General features: G+C 54.5%; 1 protein-coding gene across 8 annotated transcripts in view; it reads right to left on the bottom strand.

Annotated features, from left to right (window-relative positions):
- Positions 1-84: 84 nt before the first annotated feature.
- Positions 85-26,515, bottom strand: part of LOC123638134 (nuclear pore membrane glycoprotein 210-like) — a 41,427-nt gene continuing 14,996 nt past the window's right edge. The window contains exons 1-6 of one of the 8 annotated variants that reach the window (XR_006735190.1): positions 9,318-9,769; positions 8,152-8,394; positions 7,771-8,006; positions 2,747-2,939; positions 2,221-2,311; positions 85-181 (exon numbers count right to left, since the gene is read on the bottom strand). Coding sequence is in view for 2 of the 8 variants with exons in the window: in XM_045551525.1 (XP_045407481.1) it covers positions 18,025-18,132; positions 21,576-21,750; positions 23,583-23,674 (375 nt within the window). In the remaining 6 variants the exon portion in view is untranslated. Of the gene's footprint in view, positions 185-2,220; positions 2,312-2,746; positions 2,940-7,770; positions 8,007-8,151; positions 8,395-9,317; positions 9,770-14,536; positions 14,905-17,134; positions 17,364-17,986; positions 18,133-21,575; positions 21,751-23,582; positions 23,675-26,515 lie in introns of those variants that run through there. The other 7 variants (XR_006735192.1, XR_006735189.1, XR_006735188.1 and 4 more) reach the window with 7 other exon arrangements.

Raw genomic sequence — 26,515 nt, 5'->3', positions numbered from 1 at the left:
GGGTCGGGCTGCATGTCGGAGGGCGAGGGGCCCCCCAGTGGGTCTCACTGGAAGAACTATGGCAGGGCAAGGGCCATACCTGGATGCCAGGGTGGTTCTAGGTGGTCACCTCTTCTGGACTCACCCTCACGTCCTCCACCAGGATGAGCTCTATGGAGGCCGACACGGGCACCAGAGGGTCCTGCTGAAGGGACAAGGCCAAAGCCGTCAGATCCACGAGGCCATGGCCAACTGCGGGCCAATGCAATGGCCACCTGCAGCCCGCCCCTGGGGAAGAGCGGGCCTAGAAGCCCCAGGTCCTGGCTACTCATTCCCTCTGGGACACAAACCCGGATAAAACCGTGGTGCTCCTGAGCCCTGCTAAATGGCCATGTCACCTTTGAGGCCTCCCTCACCCAAGGCGGAGTGAGCTGCCACCTCCTCCACTCCACACAGAGGCTGGGCGACCAACAGTCCTGCCCAGAGGACGGCCCAGCCCCCCTGCCAGGCCCTACTGGGTGGGTGACTGACACACAACCCCGACCCTCGGGACCGCAGAGCAGATGGCCGGGTTCGGAGCACGTGGCAGATCCTCCGCTGGGGGAGTGGACGGGGGCTGGGCAACCGGGAAAGCCACTGGCCAGGCCGAGCCGTAGGGGAGGGTCCCGAGGAAGAGTCCTGACGCCTGGCTCCCCAGAGGACAAGGACAGCCCTCACTGCCTTGGCCAGCACACTGCATGGCTCTGCTTCCTGCCAGGTGTCATTCGAGGGAGACTGTCTGCCCCGGCCCGGGTCTGACTCACCCAGTGGGATTAACCGAGCACCCACTGTGCACCAGGCACGTGCAAGGCACTGGGGGTGCAGCAGCTGCCCTCAGGGGAGAGTGAGGGAAGGACAAGAAGGTGCCGGGTCACTGTGGCTGCCACAGGCAAGGAGGGGTCTGACAGGGAGCGCGGCTCTCAGGGAGCACAGACCTCAAGCTGAGGAACACCTGAGCCACACCAGCGACAGGCAGCCCCCAGGGCACAGAGCGTGAGTGCAAAGGCCTGGAGGGATCCTGTCGGGGTGTCTAGGCCCAGCCAGGAGGCCAGGAGGCCCCTGCTCTGGCCAAGGGATTCCTGGTGCGGGCATGCAGGAGGAAGAGCCCCAGCCACCAGGGACAGGCACAGGTGAGCCCTGTCACCGGCCACTCCCTCCAGGCCAGCCTCCTCAGTGCTGCCCCCACTGGGGCCCTGGCCTTTTCCAAAGCTGTCTAGCCAGGTGACAACTGAAGCTCCCCATTCTAGCAACTTAGGGTCCCAAGGATCAGACGGCACGTTCCCTTTCCAGCCATTCTCTGCTGCCTCTACCTTGTCCAAAACACAAGGTCACTGATGCCCCCCACCATGGGGTGGCTGTCGTCCAGGAAGGACCGTTCACAGGGAACCCTTCCCACTCCTACCTCAGATGCACGATTTGGGCCCCACTAGCAACGCCCCTGCCTGGAGCCCCCATGAGATGCTGGGGCTGAGAGGGGTGGTCCAGTGGGTGGTGATCTGTGTGCACAGATGGTGGCAACAGTGTGTGGAGCGTGTTTGGAGGGGTGTCTCTGTGCTGTGACAGCAGGAGGCACAAGGGCTCTGGGATCTGGGGCAGAAAGCCAGTCTGCGTCCAGGGCTTAGGGACACTCCCCGGAGGGGCTGACATCTTAGCTGGGACTGGAACGACAGAGGGTTACTCGGGGGGGGGGGGGGGGGGAGAGGGGGGGAGAGTTAGAGGAGGGAGGGGGCATTCCCGGCAGCAGGGACCGTGCGTTGATAGTGTGACCCCCACGGGCACACTGGGTGGTCTGTAAGACAGGGGCGTGGGGACAGCTTCCTCCTGAAGGTTGAGGGCTACTAGGAGCATGCTGGGGCCCAGAGGTGACAGGGTCCGTCTGAGTTTTCGGTGGATCCTCCAGGAGCCCACATGGAAGTGGAGTGGGGAAGGGGAGATCCCAGGCAGTGAGCACACTCCCAGTTCAGGGAGCACGTTGGGGACTGAGGGCTGTGGCCAGTGAGGGCTCTCAGGACACTTGGACACCAGGTGGAATTTGGGCAGAATTCAGACAGCATCAGGAGATCTCTTGGCCTTGCCCATGGCCTCTGCCACCACTGGGCCCTGCTTCACTCTGGCCGTGCTGAGGTGGGACAGCTGGTAGCCAGTCGTGGTGGCAGTGATGGCTGTGGTTCCGATACCTCATGGACTGAAATGGCCACAAACCTGAGTCGAGGAAGAGGGAAACTGATGCAGGATGTCTCCCCATCACCACCGCTGAAGCAACCCCTTCCTCCTTCTGATTTGCAGTTTCAACCTGAAAACCAATAACCGAGTCAGTCAATATTGCGCGTACTATAAGAGTCAACAGGCCCTGAGCAAGGCTTCATGGAGCAGCTGCGATGAGTTGGGGAAAGAGATTTAACTTCTGGCTGTCGGGAATTCGGATGCACCTGGGCATAAAGTAGCACAGGTGGTGGAGCTGGAAAGATCTGCCGCACACCCTGGCACTGGAGACTCCCCTGCCGTGGGGCCTGAGCCTCTCCCTGCTATGTCACAGAGTGTCCGTGCAGGACTGAAGAAGAGCAGTGGGCTCACAGAGCGCCCTGCATTTTAGTGCTAGACGAAGGGGAGTCCCAGATAACTGAGCTCCCGACGGGCACCAGCCTGCCCTGGCACACTTCCTGTCTGGCCACGGTTCCCTGGTCTCTGTCCTCCTGCCCCGGGCCATCGTGCTCGCCAGCCTGCTCACCGTGCAGCTTCTTTTGGCCGCTCCCATCGTCCTGGGACACCAACCGCATGGGTGAGTCAAGCTCAATGCTGGCCAGCAGCGGCCTGGTGGACTCCCAGTGGGTGCTCAGAGAGCTGAAGTTCTTGAATCTGTGTCCCTGCTGGTCATAGGCAACCAGGTCCCCCAGGGGGTCTCGGTGGCTGGAGACTGGAACCTGCAAGAAGCAAAGGTGAGAAGCCTTCGTCACGCCCAGCACTGTCACAGCCACCGCTGACCACACAGTCCACACTGAAGCCGGCGGCTGCCCTGTGGGGTCAGGGCTGTGCTGAGGAAGTGAAGTGCGTGAGTAACAGTCTCCACCACCGCCGACCAGCACGTGCCCCGTCCGCCCTGCCCACGCCGGCTCTGCGTCCAGACCGTGGCTCCTAATGGGGGATGAGAAACCCCTTCCCCACCAAGGGTCCTTCAGCAACACTGGGAGACATTTCTCACTGTCACTACTGAGAGGGGTGTTGCCACTGTCCCCTAGTGGGTAGAGGGCAGTGACACTGCTGACCACCCTACGATCCATAGGATGGCCCCAAATTCCAACAGTGCCAGGTTGGTAACCCACGCCCAAGTCCCCGCACCCAGGCAGACTGCTGTCCTTCCCTCTGCCCTCACCTGTCCCCGTGCGCACCACCCTCCACCCCAGGCACCTCAGCACCCCCAGGAAGGCCACCCCGCTGCTTTGGTGGGAACGTGGGTTACAACACCTGAGCTGCCCCGAGCCGCTAGGTTTGCAAAGCTCCTTTCTGGGTGGAGTGCCCACCTGCTCCTTCCATACCCCAGCCAGGTGGGAGGGTCGCCCGTGCCAGGATGGGCAAGCAGAGGCCCGGGAAGGCAAGGGGCTACTCAAAGCAGATTCCGGATGGGAGATGCACGGGGTGGTCCAAACCCTGAAAGCCACCACTGTGCCATTCTCTCTCACACCCAGAGCAGACTCTGCCCTGGGAATGCAGGCCGAATTGGACCTCACTGTTCCTGGGGTCTGTCCCTTCCCTCTCTGACCACAGGGGATGGGGGCAGGGTGGCGAGGGCAGCAAAGCAGAGCCCGAGCGCCTCTGCTCCCACAGCCTAGGCTGAACCCCAGCCCCACCTCTTACCGCCCAGGCAGGTTAGGAACATCCCCAAGCCTTACTTTTCCCAGCTGTGATGTGGGAACCACAATAGAAACCACCTGCCAGGACACTGTTTTAAATACCGGTCACATGAGGTCACTTTAGAGACTGGCTCAAGCTAATTAACACTCAGGTAGGGAGAGGGGGTGGTCAGCCCCCTCAAAGAGCTGCCAGATGTCCCTCCCTAAGACACAGACCCGATCACGTCCCCTCTGCATTGAACTACTCTGCTGCTCAGGCCGCTGTAGAACACAGGCTCAGAGTCTGTCCTGGGATTCGCGCCTTCCCAGCCTGGCCCCAGTCCCACCTTCAGACTAGTGGCATCCCTCCTGCAGCACACAAAGCCCTATCATCCCCAGGCCCTCACAGAGGCTGCCCTGTTGCCCCTATTCACACTTAGGGCTCAGCGCTCCTGCCTCCAGGTGGCCTCTGTGTCCTCTCTCACCCAGCGCCACCCTGTGGTGCAGAGGGCTCATCTTGATGAGCAAAGCAGGGCCACTTAACCAGCTTTGCCCAGCTGGTGGGCCTGGGTCTGCTCTGGCCCCGGATCCCCTGCTCCTACCCACGTCTCTTGTTCACAACCAGCGAGACTCTGCTGCGGGCAAAGCAGGCCACCGCGCGTCTTGCCAAGGACTTTTCCGTGACGAGCCCGGAGGGAAGGAGTTGTGGGCAGGGGCTGCGTGTCCGGGAATTAACACCTGGAGGACTGTGGTTCCCGCCTTCCTGTCTAATTCCCTTCCCTCCCAGGCACAGGCGCGACCGGGAACCCTGTGCCAAGGACACGGGTCAGTGATCAGTGATCAGCAATGCTACTGGAGGACACTCGGGAACTGTGACGGCCCCACAGTGGGTGTCAAAGCCCAAATGTCCCCACAGCAGAGCTGAAGAGGGGAGGGCCCCACGCGCCTCAGACAAGCCTTCTCTCTGGACGTGGCGTCCCGGGTCACGAAACAGCAGACTGGGCCTGACCCCCGAGACCCCCGGTGTCGGCAGCTGGTGTTTGAAAGACACAGAACCTACACGCCTCTTCACAGCGACACTCACACTCAGTCTAGATGACCCGGCGCAGCCAGAGGGGCTGGACAGTCGGGGTGAGGGCCCCACTCACACCTGCTTGGCCCAGAGCCCCCAGGTCGGAGTGTACAGTCTACACGGACACCCACGGAGTGAAGGAGCCATTGGGGCCCGCGGACGCACGCGCTTACGGGCTCGCACAGTGACCCACAGGTGGGACAAGGCGTGCCAAACCTCTGCAGCAGACAAACTGGCGTTGGTGACAGCGGCGGGAAGCAGGTATCTGGCAAGCACGAGGGCCCCATGGCCAAGCAGACGGAGGGGTCAGGTGTAGCCTGGCTCGGGGAGGGCACAGCAGCTCCTGCAGAGGGATCTGAAGACGGTCCCTCTCCCGAGTGCTTGTGTTCAAGTGACTTTCAAGACGTGCCTGTTCTCCTCCCATGCCAGCTGCAGGGGTCTGGTGTGTTGAGCTGACACTAGCGCTGCCCCGACTGCACCGGCTGCTCGCTGCTGCTGGAGGGCACCCAAGTCCTACGCCATCGCTCAAAACCCTCCTGCCCTCACCGGGGAACCTGCACAGGCTCAGCTGTCCCCCTGGAGCAGGCACAACACCGGGCCTCGAGTGCCCCACCAGCCAGACGCCCCGCCCCGGCTTCTCCTGCTACTACTTTGTTCATCCTCCACCTGCCCCCTGGGACTCGTGACCTCCACCACGCTCCCTGCAGCTGTCCCAGAGCCTGCCTTCCCCACAGGCTGGCAGCCTCCCAGGGCAGAGGGTGGGACTTCTCCCTACATCCTGTCTCCCCAGCCTGGGCCTGGCACCAACAGTGTCCACGACTGTCTGCAGAGTGAACTGATGCATGCACTAGCAAACACAGGTTGCAACAGTGACTGTTAGCTGCCCTCCAAGTTCCCACACTCCCCTGTTCCCTAGGCAAAGAAACCCTGTTTTTTACAGGGTGGTAAACTGCACAGAGAAAATATTTCCCAGTTTCTCTTGCAGCTAGTGTGGCTAATGGGAAAACTTCTGATCAATGAGACGTAGGTGGAAATTATTCTTCTAAACTTCTGATAAGGCTAATAAAGCTAGGTGAGCCGAGAGGTGAGCACTTTCCCCTTCAGGCTATGTGGAATCCAGATGTGACAGCTGGAGCTGCAGCAACTATTTTGGACCATGGGGGAAGGGAGTGACCTAAAGGATGCAAGCCACATAATAAAATGATGAAGTGGAAAGACAGAAGCCTGGATCCCTTATGAATAGAGACCAGCCAGACTAACCCTGCATGAAACCTCATGTGTGACAGACAAACTACTCTACTGGTTAAGCTCCTGTCATTTTGGGTTTTGTTCCCTGTCAATTACCTTGATCTCAACTGCTATCTGTGCAGAAATAAAAACTAAAAGATATGAGACCCACACTCATCTTTCTCTGTCATTTGTCCAATCAGGTAGCCACACTGCTAAGGGACATGTCTACCATTTCCTCAACCTTACATCCCAGCTCATGACACTGAGCTCAAGCCTTGGCCTCTGCTGCTCCAGCCCAGCAGCCAGGAAGGGCCCTAAGGAATCTCCCCACCCCTGCCCGCCACAAGCTCCAGGTGAAATGCTCCTTCTCTTAGAAGGTGTGGCAGGGGGTCCCCAAGAATAACTGCTGTCCTCTTGGGGATTTCTGTCACCTGCACTCTGCTCTCAGAACACTCGCACCTGCTCAGGGAGGGGATATGACCTTTTCATTTTAAACTGCCTCCCCCATCACCCCTGCATGCTTTCCTTTCTCCATGGCCAGCAGAGACAAAATACATTATTCTCTAGGTGGTTTAGGGACCCTCTCTCCCTCTCTCCCTCTCTCCCTCTCTCCCTCTCCCTCTCTCTCCGTCTCCCTCTCCTTCTCTGTTTGAATGTCAGGTTTCTGCGCATTTTCTGATCTGCTGCATCTCTGGCCTAGAGCAGGCACTGGCACAGGAAGGTGTCATAGATAGGTGCTGCGTGACTGGATGGCTGCAGCAGGAGGGACAGTGTTTGCTCTGGTGTTCAGGAGGCCTCGGTTTGAGGCCTGGCTGGGTGGCCCTGGACACATTCCCTCACTCATTCATTCTAAACAAAACCACGCTTGGTTGGTGTCTGCTCTGTATCGGGCACGATGCCCAGGGCTAGAGGGGCAGAGATGGAAGATCCTAAGGTCACTGAGCGTGCTTCTGATGGGAGACAGGGAGAAAGAATATTACAAACCACAGGGACCAGCGCTGGCTGTCTCTGAGGTTGACCCTGCATGGCAGGGAAATGCGAGGGCTGCCTGGCCCAGCCTGGGAGGGTGGGGGCTCCTCCAGGAGCAGGAACTCCCCACCAACTAACCCGCTCTGGCCTCTTGTGGACGAGGCGGGGTTCAAACAGAGTGACAAGTGCATTCAGCAGCCCACTGCGTGTAGTCCTTCTGTGAAGCCTTCACAACCACCCTCGGAGGAAGGCCAGGTTGCTTTTAGTCCTGTTTTACTAACTAACCCTTGCTGAGTGCTGACTCCCTCCCAGGCTGCTTTCTAAGCCCATTCCATTTATTAGCTCAGCTCACCCTCAGCACAACCCTATGGGGCAGGTGCTGTCCAGCCCCATTTCACAGGCAGGAAGGTGAGGCCAGAGAAGTTAAATGAGCAGAGTACAGAGCGGCTGTGCAGCAGCCCTGGACTCAGGCTCCGGAGCCGGTGTGGAGGCTGAGGCCGTGTGCTCCGCATGCACACGCCTCGACCGCCTCCCTCCTCAGGTGGGAAGAGGGATTCACAGACATCAGGCAAGTGGCAGAATCCACCCCGCACGCAGGTCCCAGGAGGGCCTGGAATCGAACACACCAAAGGCCACTGTCCCAATGCTGCGGACCTGTAAGGACTCTGCAGGGCAACTCTGGAGTGGGCCAGAAGCGCCCCGTCCTCTGACCCCTGCCGCAAACATTTCGAAGCCTTTGGAGCCCACAGTCCTGCCTTCGTCAGGAGAGCCTGGCAGGTCAGCACCCCGCCAAGCCTGCCAAGCGCTGCCTCACGTGATCACATGGATGTCAGCAACCACTGTCCCCGTGGGGGAGGCTCTGCTCCTTCTGCATCAGTTCCTGCTTTCAGCTGGAAAATCACAGGGAGACAGATTTATGGCAAAAGCTACTCTGAACAATTGGGTTTTCATACAGATTTGTCAGAGCAAGTGAGTGATTCCCATCAGGGAAGGACTGGGCAGGGTGGGCGGTGAAGGGCAGGGACCCTGGCTCACCTTGGGGCAGGTAGGCCCCGATGGTGATCCTGGCACGCAGGTGGACGTGGCCCTGTTTGTAGCTCACCAGGAGAGTGCTGGAGCCCTGGGCCTCGGCTGTCACCCTGAGGATGCTGCACTGCTTAGACCCGGGTGGCAGCCCCTCCACACCAAGAGGATCACACGGTCACCGTGAACTTGCTTTTGCTGGGGAAGGCAGGACAGGCTGAGGGTTCCTCTTTCATCCTGGGCTTGATATGCAATCTGATGTTTTTAAATTAAAGATTTTTAATTTCAGTATAATTCACACGTTATAAAATTGACAATAATTTTTCCCACATGTTGAACACATCCTGTGTCCTGTACCCAGATCAAGAAACAGATTATCGGCACCCCAAAATCTCCTGGAGCCCCATCTGATGTCTAGCCCCTGTCCCGGGGAAACCACTACCCTGACTTCTACCAGCATGGCTCAGTGTTGCTTGATGCTGCACTTTCTATAAAGGGAATCACTGAGTACAGACTCTTCTGTATCTGGCTTCCTCTGCTCAGTGTTGTTCACGAGATTCCTCATTTGCTGCACATTGTGCATCCTTTACCCACATTTCTATACATTGGGCTGATGTGTGAATACAGAGCAATGGGTTTGCCCAAGCTACTGTGCACACTTCGGCCCCTTCCAGTGTGGGGCTCTGATCTACAGGGCTAAGAACATCTGTGCCCCTTCCCTTTTGGGGACACACGTGGGCATTTCTCTTTGGTGCATCCCTAATAATGAGACTCCTAGGCCATGGGGTGCGCATCGTTACTGCCAAATATCTTTCCCAAAGTGGTTCCATCAATTGAAACTGCTACTAACAGTTGCCCTACATCCCTGCCTTTATTTTCCATTCATGTTTTAATTAAATTTTTGAAACCTTATTTGATTCTCATAAAGTACACATAACAAAAAACCTCCCACTTTTGCACTTTTACATGTAGAGTTCCGGGGCGTGAAGGCCACGCACACTGCTGTGCAAGCATCACCACCGTGTATCCACACAACTCATCTCATAACCTGCAACTCTGTCCCCAAGAAGCAATAACTCCCTCATTCCCATCCCCCCGGCAACCACCCTTCTACTTCCCGTCCCCATGAATTTGACTACTCCGGGTACCTCGTATCAGTGGAATTAGACAGTATTTACCTTTTGTGACTGGTGTAATCACTCAGCACAATGTCCCCAGGTTCATCCACGTGGTAGCATGCGTCAGAATCTCCTTCGTTTTGAAGGCTGACTAATAGTCCACCGTGTGTATGGACCACATTTGGTTCATCCATTCTTCACTGGTGAACACTTGGGTTGCTTCCACCTTTCGGCTGTTGTGAAGAACACGGCTATGAACGTGAGAGGACAAATACCTCTTTGCGATTGTGCTTTCAATACCTTTGGGTATTGAATCCCAAACCCAGAGGTGGGATTGCTGGATCACAGAGTAATTCTATTTAATTTTCTCAGGAATGACTATACTATCTTCCGTAGCAGTGACACCATTGTATGTTCCCTCCATCAGTGCACGAGAATTCCAATTTCTCCACGTCTTCACTGACACTTATTGTTTTTTGTTTTGTTTTGTTTTGTTTGAGACAAAGTCCCACCCTGTTTCTAGGGCTAGAGTGCCCTGGCATTATTAGCCTAGCTCACCTCAAACTCCTGGGCTCAAGTGATCCTCCTGCCTCAGGCTCCCAAGCAGCTGGGACTACATTTGTTTGGCTAATTTCTGTTTGTTTCTATTTTTAATTGTCTGGATAATTTTTTTCTATTTTTCCATAGAGACAGGGTCTCCTTCTTGGTCAGGCTGGTCTCGAACTCCTCACCTCTAGAGATGCTCCAGCCTTGACTTCCCAGAGTGCTAGGATTGCAGGTGTGAGCCACCGTGCCCTGCCAGGCACCAGTTCTCTGTAGGTCTGGTACAATTCCTGTGTGAAACCATCTGGTCTGGGAATTTTCTTGTAAGGAAGGTTAACTATTTCTGCTTCCAGTTTGATACTTGATATTGGTCTGTTCAGGAACTCTATTTCTTCCTGATGGAACCTAGGGAGGCTGTGTGTTTCTAAGAGTTTGTCCATTTCCTCCACATTTTCAACTTTATGTGCATAGAGGCTTTTATAGTATTCATAGATGACATTTTATATTTCCGTAACAATAGCTGTAATTTATCCTTTCTCATTTCTGATTGAGATTAGAGTCCTTTCTTTTCTGCTTCTCATTAATCTAGCGAGAGGCTGTCAATTTTGTTTATCTTTTCAAAGAACCAACCCTTTGTTTTATTAATCTTCCATACAGTTTTTTTTATTATCGATTTCATTTAGTTCTGCTCTGATGTTATTTCTTTTCTTCTGCTGGGTTTGGGGTTGCTTTGCTCATCCTCTTCCAGTTCTTCGAGATGATTCATCAGATTGTTGATCTGTGATCTTTCTGCCTTTTGGATGTAGGCACTTATGGGTATAAGTTTTTCCCTCAGGACTGCCTTATCTATGTCACACAGACTTTGACAACTTGAGTCTTCTTTATCATTTAGTTGATAGAGTCTTTTGATTTCCATCTTAATTTCCTCCTTAACTGAAGAATTTTTCAGCAGAAGCTTGTTTAGTTTGCTTGACTTTGTGTAGAGATGAGAGTTCATGCTGGAGTTGATTTCTAAATTTATTCCACTGTGGTCTGAGAAGATGCATGGGATAATTTCTATTTTTTTAAATTTGTTGAGACGTGCTTTGTGGCCTAGGATACGGTCAATCTTAGAGAATGTCCTATGAGCTGATGAGAAAAACGTATATTCAGTGGTTGTCGGGTAGAATGTTGTGTAACTGTCAGTCAGGCCCATTTGTTCTAGAGCTCTGTTTAAGTCCATTGTTTCTTTATTATCTGTTCGGAGGGTCTGTCCTGTTCTGTCAGAGGTGTGTTGAAGTACCGGGCTATTACAGTGCTGCTGTTTATCATTTTGTTTAGATCAAGTAGGATTTGGTTTATGAATCTGGCTGCAATTGACTTAGGTGTATAAACATGTAGAATTATTATGTCTTCTTGTTGAATGGTTCTTCATGGTTCTATAGTGACCATCTTTATCTTACATTACTTTTGTTGAAGACTAAGTTATCTGAAATCAGAACTGCTAAGCTGGCTTTCTTTAGGCTTCCATTTACGTGGAATATTTCTTTCCATCCCTTTACCTCGAGTCTGAGTGCATCCTGGTGGGTTACATGTGTTTCCTGAAGACAGCCGATACCTGGCTTGTGCATACTTATCCATTCGGCCAGGCCATGTCTCTCCAGTGGGCACTTCAAGCCATTCACATTTATTGAAGGAATTCATAAGTGGGGCAGATTTCTGTTCATCCTGTTGAGTTGAACGTTGCAACTTTGTATTCTCTCTGGAGCCATTGTGGTACCTGGCCTTTGACCTTCACCCTTGGGATGATTTTACACTGGTGAGTGTTTATTGTGCCGATCCGTGTGTAATGCCGTTCTCGGTACTTCCTGGAGGGCAGGTCTTGCCTTGATGAATTCCCTCAGTCTGCTTGTCTGAGAAGGTCTTTCTTTCCCCTTCATATAAGAAGAGCTGCTTCAGTCTTGATACTGCTCCCTCCTCTGCAATTCCTAGGACATCTCTCTCAGTGCCCTCAAATTGTTTGGCATTCGGTGAGTCACTGGGTCTCTGGCACAATGTGGAGAGTGATAGCTTGTCAGTTTGGTTTGGCTTCCTTAGTCCAGGAAAAAACCCAGCACCTGGGTCTACCACTCGGGAGCGTGGCATGGAGGGATGCAGCCTAACCACTGATTCCAGGAGGGACTTCCCCCATCAGTCTTCACCCAGACCCAGGGACGCCGGGCTATGGAGAACCTTCAAGGACACAATCTGAGTCATAGATGGGATGCCCATTCTCTGGCCCAGATCACTAGGTTTTAGTCTGACTTCAGATTTTTGGGGATGCCAGATATCTAATCAGACCTTCAATGGTCATCTGAGTTCGGGTTGCCCCCTCAGACTTTTGTCAGCATATGACTATGCTTAAAAACGTCCATCATGGCAACGTTCGGTTGGAACTTTGGGACTCATCGAGCCCTATCCCAATGTTCAGTGAATTAAAGGACCAGGAAATTTGGCCGGAGAATGGATCTCTGCTTGATGCTACCTGAACTGCCATCACCACTGGCAGCAAAGAGTCTAACGACCTCTGCTTTCAAACTTTCTTTAAACTTGTTAGACTTCCTGGTCTTCACTCTGCCTGCCTCATGTCACTTCTGAGCCCTGCATCTCTCTCACTGCCTCACTGTCTGGACGATGTTTCTCTTTTGGATCCCTCCTTCCTCCTGCTTCCTCTCTGTCTCCATTTCCCTCACCTGAGCAGCCATCCCAGAACTCCGTGCCTGCCTGCACCCCTGCTCCCCTTTCTGAGAGGCTGCAGGGTCAGAAGGCATTGCGAATCAGGTGCCCCCATGGATGAAGCCAGCATGAAATGCCACCCCTTTCCTGTCTGAAGTCATTCTCGTCTTTACTAATCTACATCCTGACACTAGGGAGGAGCAATGCCTCTTAGCAATGGACATATCTCCCAGCCAGCCCCACTGTTTGGCATAAACTCCAGAACTTGAGAAGGGGTCTCAGGCTCCACAAGCAGAACTTTAAACCTGGCCCTCAAGGTCTTTGATAACCGGGATGGGGAGAGGTGAGAGGAAACAGAGCGGCACTGACAGCAGCCCAGAAAGCAGAAAAAGCTTTTCAAATGGAAGCTGCCACTGTGAAAGGGTTTTCACCAGAGCCAGAGTTACTGAAAAAGGTCCCAGGCAAGAAGAGGACAAGACCACAGCCTTCCACGGGAACTGAGCCCTGCCTTCACTACAACTCTGGTGCCCTGGAGTAAAAGTGCCCCAGGAGGTGGGCTCTCTGGCTCTCTCTGGGTCTCCCCCCTCCCCCCCAGCTCTGACATCAGAAACAGCCAGTGTTACAGAATTACTAAGACCTAGGCTGAGCGTAGGTGTTAGTAAAGCCGTAACCAGAGCTTATTGATCAGGAAGGTGCTGGAGAACTGGTAGTCTGACCGTAGCAACTCCGTTTCACCCTCGTTAGTTAGCAGTGTTGGTGTGGACAGTGTAGTTAGTGTCGCCCATCAGCAGTGCTAGCATAGCACAGTCAGTGCTGTCTGTCAGTAGTGGCAGCAAAGCACAGTCAGTACGGGTCGCTAGCGGTGCTAGCACAGTACAGCCGATTGTCTGTCAGGAGCGACAGCATAGTGCAGTCAGTATTGTCAGGACAGTTAGTATTATCGGTACTGTTAGCCTGGTTCATGGAGCTGGTATCGTAGCATCGTCAGTGCTCCCAGCGCAGGTCGTGTAGCTGGCAGTGTTCACTAGTTACCTAGCACAGCTAGGGCAGAGTTCTCATGGATAGACGTGACCAAGCAGCAGGGCGCCGCCTGCGATTTGTTCAATGAGGGACTAAACAATGACACCCTCCTGAAGAAAAGTGGCTGGTGCAGCAGTGGATGGGACAAAGGTAGCCATCAAAATAATGTCCAATCAGAGCCTCCATAGCCTGGAACTTGTCAAAATGGAGGTCAAAGCCAGAGGCACCTGACTCATCCAAACATCCTGAAGCGGGGGGATGTCACTGAGGCTGAAGATGCCCGCTGTGTAATGACACAATAATCCCGGCTGCGTGCAGTATTGCCACGAGAACCACATTACATCCTACAACCCCAAAACATCCGACTTGATGACAATGACAAGATGAAACTAGCCGACTTTGGGTTTGCCATATTTAGTGGCACATTTGTGGAAGCCCTCGTTTTTGTGCCCTAGAAGTTCCCCAACCAGGACTACATGGGACCAGCGGTGGACATATAGTGGCTGGGGTAGTCCTCTACACCATGACAGCCAGGACTGTGCCACTGCATGGAGAGAACTGGGGGAATCTTCAAGCAACATCACACCTGCAATGCTGAGATGAAAACATTTCTGAACAAGTTCCTGACCCTTGGCCCCCGGGAGAGGCCCATGCTCCTTCCAATGATGAGGGGTCTGTGGGTGAATGGGCAGCAGATGCCAGAGGAGACCAGGAAACCACAGTGACTGCCTGCCCATGAGCCTCTGTCCTAGCACGGTGCCCTGCTGACATGGCAGAGAGCCAGGAGGAGGGACCTGTCCCCAGGAAACATCCAGGGAAGCCGACTCCCACCAGGCTGGATGGCCTGAGGGGAAGACCTCAACCTTCCCCCTGAACATGGGCCGTAGAAGCTCACCAGGAGACTCGCCGATGTCACCTTGAAACTACACCCCTTCCTGCCAGCCCAAAAGACCCGCCGCAAACAGGCAAACGAGGTGCTGGTGGCGGCCAATGCTGAAGCAGAGAGCAAGCGACACACTCACACGTGCCGGTGACAGCGGTGGGTGGGAGCTGTCAGCTGTCAGTCCACGCCTGGCCGACCTCCCACTCTGTGTTGGGATCTGGGGAGCTCAGGGTCGGTCGTCTTGCTCTCCATTCTAAAGGCAAGGAGACATGTGAAGGGGACTCTCAGGTATTCTGACATGTGCAGGACATTCTCATTGACTCTTGCACCCTGCTGTGCCGCACATGTCAGGGCTTCCTCCTCCCGTCTGTCTGAAACTCTGTGCCCTGTGACCAACTACCCGTGCCCTCCCTCTGCCACCCCCCAGCCTCTCATCACCATCAAGTTATTCTACTTCCATGAGGTCAGCTTTGCAGATTCAGCAAGTGACATCACGCTGCGTTTGCCTTTCTGAAGTGACGGATACGTTCATTAGCTTTATGTCACCATTCCACATAGTGCACATATACCTAAACTTCACATTGTACTGCATGCATGTATACATCTATGACTTGCCTATTAAAAATAATATCAGCAAGACCATATTAAATAACATAAGATGCAGGGAGGGTGGCTAGACCACCCCAGATACTTGCCCTTAGCCGCTTCAGCTGTCTTCTTGCACTGGCACCACCCTGTTCGACCGCGTGCAGCAGGTCTCTCTGGGCGGCAGGATGCAGCACATTCTTAATAGGAAATTGCCAAGTCTCCTGGCAGGCCCCTTCCGGCCCTGGCCCTCTTCCGAGGCAGAGGACTCGGTCTCCCCAGCCTGGACAGAGCTGTGTCTCCTCTTTGCTCTGACTCAAGGGTAGGGTAGTAGCAGGCGGAGCTGTCATGCAGATTGATTGGCCTATAATGAGGTTTTGTCATCACTGGGTGGTTGATGATTGGGTCCTGCATCTGCATCCAAGCATCCTCCATGAGTTCAGCGACGGTGGGCCTCAATTTACCGTCAATGGTGAGGCACTTCCTCACCAGCTCTCTGAGTTCATCAGAGAAGAAATCTGGTGTTTCATAGATTCCCCCAATGATGTTTTTCTTCAGTTGCTCCCAGTTGTCGCCCATAAATGGAACATGCCCGGCTACCATGTTGTAGATGACCACGCCCAGGCTCCAAACGTCCACCTCCGGTCCCACATATTTCTGATGCAGGAACATCTCTGGGGCACTAAAAGCAGGAGTGCCACAAAATCTGTTCAGGTAGCCCTCCTCAGTGAAAGTCTCGGCAAGGCTGAAGTCAGCTAATATAACTTTTTCATGTTTTCCGTCCAGCAGGATGTTGGCCGGCTTTAGGTTGCGGTGGACAACGTGATTCTTGTGGCAGTGTTGCACCGCAGCCAGCAGCTGGCGGAATAGGGGACGGGCGTCGCGCTCACTGAGGCGCTGTTGTTTCCCGAGAAGCCTGCCAAGGTCCCTGCCACTGGCATACTCTGTTTCCAGGCACACTTGTTTTTCATCCTCGAAGACCCTGATAAGCTTCAGTATATTAGGATGTTGTAGGGCCCTCAGGTATTGAACCTCCCTGCGGAATCTTAGCGCAGAGCTGGTCTTCTTGGCCTTTTTGATGGCCACCTCGGTGTTAGTTATAGAGCACACGGCCAGCATCACCTTGCTGTGCGCACTGGAGCCCAGTTCCCTGAGGAAATCATAATAGTCCAACTCCTCCATGGGTTCGCTGGGGGCCAAATCCTGCGCCATGGCCCCTCTATGCTAAGTGTACGATAACTAACTAATGAACACTCTCAACTATATTAAGTAGGGTAAGGGTACGAACAGTACTAACTACACTAATGACAATAACAAATAATATTACATAATACTAATTATACTAATTATACTAACAGGGCAAAAGAACAATACTAAGTATACTATCTTAATAAAAAACAATGTTAACTATGCTACATGAATGCTACTAACAAACAATATTAACCATACTATGGTAACAAACTAATAACTATCCTACGCTAACACAACTAACCAGCAAGCTAACTATACTAACTACACTAACAATGTTCACCAATGAAGACAAAGCAGTAGCGCTACGGTCAAGGTCCACAGGTCACCAAAAACAGCTTCCTGGGCAATAAGACCAAAATCCTAGACCCAGCCGGGGGCTTATATAGGGGTTGGGGATTTGGTGACAATGGTCCTATATGAGGTCAGAGCAAGAAATGGGCCAATCATGGCTGGGTAAAACCTACAGTGTTTTTTTCATTTTTTGGTCACGAGAACATTTTCCTCTTTAAAGGAAACAAGTGTTTTCTGTTTACATGCTTAGAGACACTGATATTTACTTTATTAGAAATTTAAACCTGTACAATTCTTAAGGGACCGTTCCATCTATACTTTGAAAACCTTTAATAACTTTAGGCTTTTAAAGACCTCGTCATGTGTATCCTTGAAATATTCAATTTCTTTTTCTTGAAATTCTGATTGGCGTCAGGGGAATGCTACAAGATAGCTGACATCATGATCCTCCTTTAAGTGACACTCCTGGGGCAGTAAGAAGCATGTGAGGGCCAGCCCTGCAGCTCAGGGCCCAGCCAGCCTGGCCCGGAAGGAGGGAGAATAAGTGGCAGACACCACAACCCAGCCCTGGGCTGCAGGTCGAGCCAGGGCTGACGCGGGACGGCTGGGACCCAGGTGCAGCAGGAGGCTCCACGAAGGCACGGGCTGGAACTGTTCTGGCTCCCGTCCTGGCCTCCTTGGCCTGGCCTTGGATGAGCACTGTTGAGCGGGGCCTGGGGAGCTCCGCAGACCTGGAACCTGGGTGCCAGGGTGGAGTCCCTTCCACGGCCACACCAGCGTGTCGGTGTCGTGCTGGCCCTCGGATTCTCTTGGTCCAGAGGGAGAACATCGCAGCCTTCCTGGGGCAGATTTAGGGAAGAATGAGGGCAGCACGACTGTGACTGACAGCTCTGAGGTCGGGCCCAGCACTGAGTGTGCCACAGGACGCATCTCCCGGACCTGACAGCAGCCCACGGTGTGGCCTCAGCTCCACCGTGCTGGTCTCCCAGCCTTGCATCAGTTAGGCTCCAGCCCTCAGGACAGCCCTTAACTATTCACACTAAGGACATGCTGGCGCCTCTCACTTGCTCCACGCAGGCAGGGCAAGGCCCCATCATCCCCATGTCAGGAGAGGAGGCCGGGAGGGGAGCAGCCTCCACCCCCACAGGCAGAACGGCAGGGACAGCAGAGGAGGACTCTGACCCGGCCGGGGTTTTCCGCTCTGAACTCTGCATCCTTTCCCATGGGTGTAGGTGGTGGTGAGAACAGCCATGACCCAGCTCAGGAAGGCCACCCCCTCCTGGCGGCCACTTGGAGCCACAGAGGCCAGGACCCTGGCATCAATCCCCAGGCTGGGCTCCTGACAACCTCTGCTGCTCCGGACAGATGGCTGTCGTGAGCTGAACATGCAGCGAACCCGACATGTCCACAGGGCAAAGACCCTCTGCAAGTCCATTTCACTTTCAACTCCTGGCAAACTTACCCAGAGCAGCGTCAAAGCCTGGCTCCATGGTGAGACAATCACGTGCTGGGAAATCGGAGACGGCTGGCTGGAACTGCCACAGGACCTGAGGAGGGACTCTGGGTGCAAGGTCTCCACGATTCCCCTCTGGGCCAGGGACCACTCACCTAGAGAGGGGGAGGGAGAGAGAGGGTGTGACCAGGCCTGCCGGTCACCACACCCAGGCCCAGGAGACCCAAACCCCAGAATGAGAGCAATCCAAGAAAGCCACCTGCGCCCATGCGCCTCCCACGCGGAGGCCCAGGGCTGCCCAGAGCTTGGGGATGGAGTCACAGCTGATAAAAGCCAAGGATGAGTTACACAGAGCAAGGGTCATGCTGAATCACGGGGAGTTTCGGATCAGAATTTCAGCATTTCTTCTAGAGCACGCATCCAGGGGCACGGCAGACAGCCCAGGCCCACTGATGCGTGTCTCCTGTCCCTGTCACCAGGGGACGAAGGCATGTTGACTCTGCACGTTAGGAGGGCACCGGTTCTCCACTAATACACTGAGTGTCACTGGCCAGCAGCAGAGAGCTGTCCCTGCCCTGATGCAGGAAAGGACAGGTTACCAGGAAACAAAAAAGCTGCCCCACGCATCAGAACAAGAAGAGTGGTATTTAATTCTGCAAGGTGTGTAGGTGGTTTTAGAAAAACAGCCTGTATTAACTTGTTCATTTCTGGCAACTGCTGTCCAGGGCTGTCATGGGCGGGGGATGGGTTGAATGTGCTATGCACAACTTGGGAGAGCAATTATAAAATTCAAAATAGGTGACTAGTCTGCTAAGTCATTAGTTTCTGGGATCAATGGTGGTAAACTGTGGCTTTCTTTGCTCTGATGCCCTAGGGCAGAAATTGCATTTCCAGTTCCCAAACAGGCAACTTCGGGAGCTGGGCTCTTTTATGATGATTCCTTTCCCTGGCTGGGCTTGTGCAGGACTCAGATTTCTAAAACGCTGAAAGGCTGAAAGGCAGGGAGGAGATGGGTTAAATGCTCTCTCTCGAGTTGGTGTGAGTTTAAACCAGAAAAGCTGATAAAACCCCTAAGAAGGGCCCGAGAAGCCACCTCCCTGCTCCCTGGAGCCTGGCAGGTTCTCTAAAGACCGCGCGAGCCCCTCATTCTGTACCACGCGAGCTTCTGTCTCCCACAGTGACAATCACTTTGGAGCCTGTGGCCTCCTGGAGGCTGGTGTGGATGGGCGAACTTGACGGGCCATGATATTCTAAGGGACACCAGCTGCTATCTGGGGAGGCAGCCAAGGCAGCTGATTGAGTGCCCACTGTGTGCTGGGGCGCAATGTTACCCATTTCACAGGTGAGAACACTGAGGCTCAAAGCACAAATGCCTTGCTGGAACCTGGCAGAACTGGGTTCGAGTGCAGGCGGGTCAGACATCGCTGCCCGGTGTTCTCACACTGAACAAGCTACTTCTCCCAGCAGCAGACCAGGGAGCTGAATTCATTCATCCAGCTGGGTGGGCTGCAGATTTTGTGGATTTTGGCTTCTACCACAGACACGATCTCTTCTTTGTTCATGAATTTAGTTAATTAATCTCCCAGCCAAGAGAGAAGGATCCATTTTGCTTTACTGTCACTTGAGTCCACATGAGCAAAATGTGAACTCACATAGCCCAGGCAGTGAGGGCCCCCAGGACCCAGCCTGCCCAGATTCCCCAGCGGGTCCTCCGGCCCACCCCAAACCTCCCCAGGCTGCAGGCCTCCCTGTGTCCCCTCTGCCGCATCCCCCCAGCCTCCTCTGCAGAGCCCAGTGGCCTCTGCCCTTCAGGCCCAAGGCCACCTCCTCCACCTGGAAGGCCGCCGCCCTCTCAGCAGCCAGCAGCACTCCCTGCCGCCCACGGGTCTGGTTTCTCCCTGGATGTGAACTCCTGGGGAGCAGGGCTGGGGTCTCACTACTCCCGGAGCCCCCGCAGCTCCCAGGGCTGCAGCCGATGCAGAGCCTTAGGTGACTGGGCTTCCATCACCTGCGAACTGCCCCAGGGCTCCTGCTGCCAAGGCACCACCTCCTACAACTGTGCATCCCCAGGGACTGACCACAGGCTGCACCCCACTCCGCTGCCCAGCCCTGCCTCTCCTGTCCCAGAGTGTCCTTTCTCCTCCTGACTGCCAGCTGCAGTCTCCTCTCAGCTCCTGCTCCCGTCCAAGCAGTGGCCCAAGGCCTTCCCCCACCCTCTCCTGCCCTGCACAAGCCTGGGTGCTCCCCCCACTCCCAGGGCTCCATGTCTGGGCTGGAGGCTCCACCCCATGTCCCACCCTGCCCCCAGCCTTCCTCAGGGAGCTCCAGACACCCCTGCCCGGTGGGCCGCCCAGCCTCACCCAGAGAGGCCACAGCCACCTCTAACTCCCTGGGCCCAGACTCCTCAACTCCTTGCCCCCATGCCAGCCCCCACCTCTGTGCTCCACGCCACAGTGTAGGACCATCATCAGTCTGGTCACCCCAGCCCTCCCTCCCCTCAAGCCCCACTTCCAGATGGTCACCCGGCCCACCCAGTGGTCCTAGCCAGGTCCCGTCCTCAGTCTGCTGGCTGGTTTCCCTGCACTGACCCCCTTTCTCTCAAGCTCCACCTGATGCGGAGCAAACTTTCCAAACACACCCCTCATCTCTGTCAATCTTTCCTTAAAAATAAAATCCAGGAAGTCCAGCATGGGCTTCAACCTCTTTACTGTGAAATGGCAACAGGAGCAGATAGTATCTACTGAGCACTGGCCATGTGTGAAGTACCATTCTAAGTGCTTCACACGTTATAAATAATTCATTTAACCTTCACAACGCTACTATCTCCATTTTACAGGCAAGGAAATGGAGGCACAGAGAGGTGCATTAACTTGCCCAAAGTCACACAGCCTCCTGGTGGCCGAGCTGGGATTGGACTCAGACAGCCTGGCTCTAGAGCCCACACTGTTAACCTGCACTGAACTGCCCGGAATCCGGTGCATTTCATGATCTGATCACAAAGCCAGACCCCGCTTCCCCAAACCCTCCGTTCCAGACCCTCAGCCCCCACCCGAGGCTCTGCCCCTGAACCTCACACACCTCTGCCCGTGCCATGCCTGACCCGCCCACTCTCAGAGGCTCCTTCCGGGACAGCACAGCGTTATCGTCACAGTCACAGGGTGCGTCTGTCTGCTCCTCAGAACTGACCGTGCTCTGGCCCGGGGCTGGCCCAGGGCAGGGGCTCCCCATCGTGGTGACGATGTCAGTGACCAGGCACAGCGGGCTTAGCACCAGCACTCCGGTCAGGAAGCTGTGGTGCCAATCCCAGCTCTGTGACCTTAGGCCAATCGTGGACCTCACTGGGCCTCAGTTTCCCCATCCATAAGACAAGGTACTTGGAATCAATGATCTCCAATGATCTTCGCCTCTGTTGGCCAGAAGATGCTGTGGATTTTTACCTGTCTAAGATCTTTGCTCCCAAGTTATTCCTACATAAATTCCTACCTACAATTTCTCAGCTGGAAGGTGAATGTATTCACTTTAACACCTGAGAGGGAGGACATATTACCTCAGTGCCACTGTTTTTATTGCTCCAAAAATGGGGAAAACATGATCCTACCTTGACACCAACAATGATGGTTTGGTTGGTCCCAAAATGCTCTTGTGCAGTCACTTCAATTGTGGACGTCCCCATCACAGACCCTGGCACCAGGAAGCCCTTCTCATCAATGTGCACGACAGGAACCTTCTCGGGCCCATCCGGGACACGGTAGCTCAGAGAGGCCGCACCATCCCTACAGAAAATGAAACAAACCTGGTTTTACAGATGGCGGCGGTGAGGAGCCCGGGTACAAGGCCAGAAGACCCAGCGGTCTGTGGTTCCCCGTCGCTCCTGCGAGAGGACGAAAGCCCAGTCTCGGCCACCCCGGGCCTCAGGACCACGTGCCGTCAGCTCTCTGCAGCCTGGTCCGTCACCCAGGGAAGAGTCATTTGGAAACCACTGGTCCCAGGACAGCGAGGCTTCTCATGCTTCGGACACAAGCACCTGCTGCGGGTGCCCGGCAGGGAAGGAGGGACCATGGGGGCAGAGTTTCTTTCCTCAGTGACGTGGCACCTTTGTTGTCAAAGACTGTTTCTGTGGCACATTGGTTTCCGTTTCCTGAATCGAGGCAGCCGGGGGTACCGGAGAGAGGACGGGGTTTGAGTCGACGGAAGCCAAGGCCAGGCCCAGCACTCCATGCCAAGGGCACTGTGCACATCCTGTCCCCTCTCTGGGACTCAGTGTCCTCAGGAGTGGAAAGGGAGCTCATTAGGATAAGAATAAGCCCCTCCCTACGAGAGGGGTTTGTACACCACTGCTGCTGTGCTTGGATGGGAGACAAATCATGCAGTACGTTAATATCCTTTTACGCATTCATGAATATTATAAAGAAACACAAGGAGGAAAGGCCTCCAGCTCCCAGGGCCGGGCCCCCTCCCCTCTCTCTCTCTCTGGCCAAGCCCCACACACCCTCTCTGGACAATTGTAAGCAAGTGGTATTGCCTCCGCCTCGACTTTCTTCCCCCACCAACCCCCTCCGCTTAGCCCGAGGAGCCACTCTCCAGCCTTCACAGCTCTAGTTCCGGCTGCTCCATCTGGACCGCCCCTCCCTTCATCCTCATGGAGCACCCTCCTCTGGGCTCTCTCCAGCCTTCACAGCTCTAGTTCCGGCTGCTCCATCTGGACCGCCCCTCCCCTACATCCTCACGGAGCACCCTCCTCTGGGCTCTCTCCAGCCTTCACAGCTCTAGTTCCGGCTGCTCCATCTGGACCGCCCCTCCCTACATCCTCATGGAGCACCTTCCTCTGGGCTCTGGCTTAAACACCACACCTGGCTCTCTTGCAGGGCTTCTCACGCTCCCCTCCTGCAGGGCATCCGTGTCACTCACCTCTCTGTTCCCGGAGCCTAGCAGGGAGCCTGGCACTTAGTGACTCTGGGCTGAATGACCGCTGTGTGTGTGTGTGTGTCACGCAATGTGTACGTGCTCCTGTGGCCTCTACAGCCCTCCACTATGCAGCTGCCATTCAAATGCAAGTCGTCCTGAGGAAAGGCAGCGCCTCTGAACCAACTGTAGGAATTACCTTTGCAGACCTGCCTTAACACAGCGTTTCCCAAACGGGGCCGTGCACCCCCCATCGCCCGGGATACTGTCAGGGCACAGCTTCCCCCTGGCAGCTGTGGGGTGGGGCGGAGATCTGCATTTCCGTCCTCCTGGGTGATGCTGACACTGCTGGGTCACGGACTGCACTTTCAGTGGCAAAAGTTGAAAACACAGGGGCGGCGTTGGGAAAATTTAACACTTCCCAGCCGGTACTTTTGGCCCTTTTAAATGCTGAATTTCCCTAGCTAGCATGACAACACTTCTAGGCTACAGGAAGGAAAAAGGCACCCACGGCACGGGTTGGAGGACTGTGGAGGAGCAGAGGGGTCCACAGTGAAGGGAAGGACACAGAGGCCACCCCTCTCCAAGTGCGTCACCAACGATTCCGTAAAGCCCCCACGGCTCCTGACAACTGCGGCACGTGCGCTGCTGGACGCAAGGGCAGCGTCACAGCCCTGCTGAGCGCGAGAGCTGAACCACGCACCTGTTCGTCTGGAGCTTCATAAAGGAGCTGGGTGCCATTAAGATTTGTTCTGCTTCTATTCCTGGGTTGAGCAGCACCAGCTTGTCAAACACCTGGAAAAGAGGGCGGGTTTCATTTCCTGTGTGCCCTGTAGTCACGTCCAGGCCAGGTGTCTGCTTCTCTCCTAGCAGTGAGAGCCAGGGGAGAGAGAAGAGGAAGGGAGCCTCCCCACCTGCCAGGTGGCTGGTGACATGAGGGGAAAGGCTGACCTTCACAAGAAGCCCCAGGAGGGATGACAAAGGCAGGTGGGTTCACATCTGTGCACCGCGATGGGAGCTGCTCCATGGAGCCTAACGCAGGCCTCTGCCCCGATTCCCAGTTAGAGAGAGCCTCACCTGCCAGGCCCTGTGCACGGGGCAGCACGCAGAACTACAGCGCCCAGGGCCTCACCCAGGTGTCGCTCTGCCAGGACTGAGCCTGGGGAAGGAGCCACCTACACTCTCCTTTCTCTCACAGAGATACCCTGCTCCTCACTGCCACCTTCTCAGAACAACCCCTCCCACCGCCTTGGCCCTATCTGGCTCCCTCTGTCTTGTCACACTCTTGCAGGACCCACACGGACCACATGCATGGGTGTGTCAAGACCTCAGTGCAGCCGATGGTAAACCTCGTAATGACAGATCGGAGCCCAGCACTCCCAGGTGCTCCGAGGCCCTCGCTGGCTCCTGGAGTCCATGGTGGCACCGCTTACCTGGGAACTCCAGACCCCTTCTCTGCAAGGCTCCTGGTGAGCTCACCCACTGAGTCCCCTTGGTCTAAGCTCCTAGGGCTGCTGGCTTCTGTGGCCTCCCAGCCTGGCTCAGGGGCAGTCACGTGCTGGGCAGAGCTGTGCCTAGAGATCCCCACAGGCTTCTGATAAGTCCAGGAGGACTCCCCTAAGGACCTGAGCCCTGGACTGGTGTCTAATGTCATCTGAACTGACGGGTGATTTTCCAAGAGGAAACTGGCCTGTCTCCCCTCCCTCCAACACCCCTGTGTTCTATCCACAGCAGCCTAGATTTCTTCATCTGCAAGATGGGCCTAGGCCTAATAATCGTGGCCAGGTGCCCGAGGCTCACGCCTGTAGTCCCAGTGCTTAGGGAGGCCGAGGTGGGAGGATCACATGAGACCAGGAATTTAAGAGCAGTCTGGACAACATGGTGAAACCCAGTCTCTACATAAAAATTTAAAAATTAGGTGGGCACGGTGGCACATGCCTATAGTCCCAGCTACTCGGAAGGCTGAGGCTGGAGGATTGCTGGAGCCCAGGAGTTTGAGGTTGCAGCAAGCTCTGATGATGCCACTGCACTCTAGCCCAGGTGACAGAGCCAGACCCAGTCTCAAAAAACAAGACAAAAACACAACTAATAGTGCTTGCCAGGCCTGTTTCAAAGAGCTGTGGGATTCACGTGACATGATGCGAGGGGCAGCGCTTCCTCAACAGTGAATGAGAAACAGCCCTTGGGAGCCAGGGTGGATTTTGGTGTCAGGTGAGGCACGGTGGACTCAGATATCACCTTCTGCCAGTGTGTGACTTTGAGAGTGAAGCAGCCTCACTCACTTTGACTCAGGGGCACTCACTGTACAGCAAACACATACACAATAGGTTTCCTTCTGTTTTTCTTAAAACATGTATTCTTTGTCCTCCGTCTTTAGATGGAGACAAAGTTATAAGCTATGTCTCACTTTCCTGTTAACTTATCAGCAAACCCATAGCGCGAGCACTATGGTAAACGGCAACTGATTGATAGTGGATGTCGCTGTCAGGGAGACAACAGGGTGTGGTGCGGCCTATGGAAAAACGGAGAGCACAGCTCTAAACAAAGGGGAGGCTGCTTCTCGTCTCCCACTGATTTTGCCCTGGGGCAAATGCCGTATCTCCAGGAGTAGCTGACTATCAGACAGGCAGATAGAATCTTCCTATTTTTAAGTGCTGGAAACAAATAAAAGTTGTTTCAAAGGCCTGAGCGAGCCAAATAAAACATATCTGTGGGCTGGATGCAGCTTCTCTAGTCCCTGATATATTCAAACTCAATCTGCTGTCAGGTAGGGAAACTGAGGCACTGAGCTGTTCAGTGACCCAACTGAGGTCACAGAATTTGCAAGTTGCAAAGCCCTGTCCTTGTTTCTGTGGTATGCTCCAGAATGTACTTTGTGTTATTTTTAACTAGAAGAACATGTGTTTGTGTGAGTGTGTGGATGCACGTGTGTACGCATCCCTGTGTGTCCGTGTGTGTGTGTGTGTGTGTGTGTGTGTGTGTATGAGTGCACACACCTGAGGGCAGGGTGAGGGGTTTGGCAAACGGGTGTTTCCTTCTTTGAAAATATACTTCTTTGGCCCTCACTGAACATGTGGTTGAGTTAGAAATAGTTTATTCCTTCTCAGAGGGGACTTGAAACTCTTTCTTTGCTCAGGGCACTTAGGGCATGCTTTTAGTCTTTCTTTGCAGCTTAGCAGGACCCAGGGCTTACAGAGTCCCAGATTAAGTGCTCTGTGCATGTCTGTTAAATAAACACATAATTAAATGAATGACCCCGACCATAATAATGAGCTCCAGCTTCTCCCTACCATGAAGGCACACCCCAGATCCCAAGCTCGAAATCGTTTGCTACCTTTGGAACACACCAAGTTATTTCCGGGGCCTCTCAGCTTTTGCATATGCCCTTCCTTCCACCTGGCCTTCCAGTCAACCCCTCCAGTCCTGAGACGTCACTCCTCTGGGATCCTTTGGTCAGCTCAGCCCCGCCTCAGGGCTCCCAAAGCACCTCTGCACCCCGACGCTCACCACACTGCGATGAGTTTGTCTGTCACCCTCAGCGGACTGAGAGCTCCTTAGGGCCAGATCTCCCAGCACCCACACCTGGCCCAGTCCTGGTGGGACCCCAGGGAGGGCCACTGGGCTGCTGGCACTTGT

Source organism: Lemur catta, chromosome 5 (assembly GCF_020740605.2).
Source record: "Lemur catta isolate mLemCat1 chromosome 5, mLemCat1.pri, whole genome shotgun sequence".
In the NCBI taxonomy this organism is placed as follows: domain Eukaryota; kingdom Metazoa; phylum Chordata; class Mammalia; order Primates; family Lemuridae; genus Lemur; species Lemur catta.
This window is presented reverse-complemented; position numbering and strand designations above follow the sequence as displayed.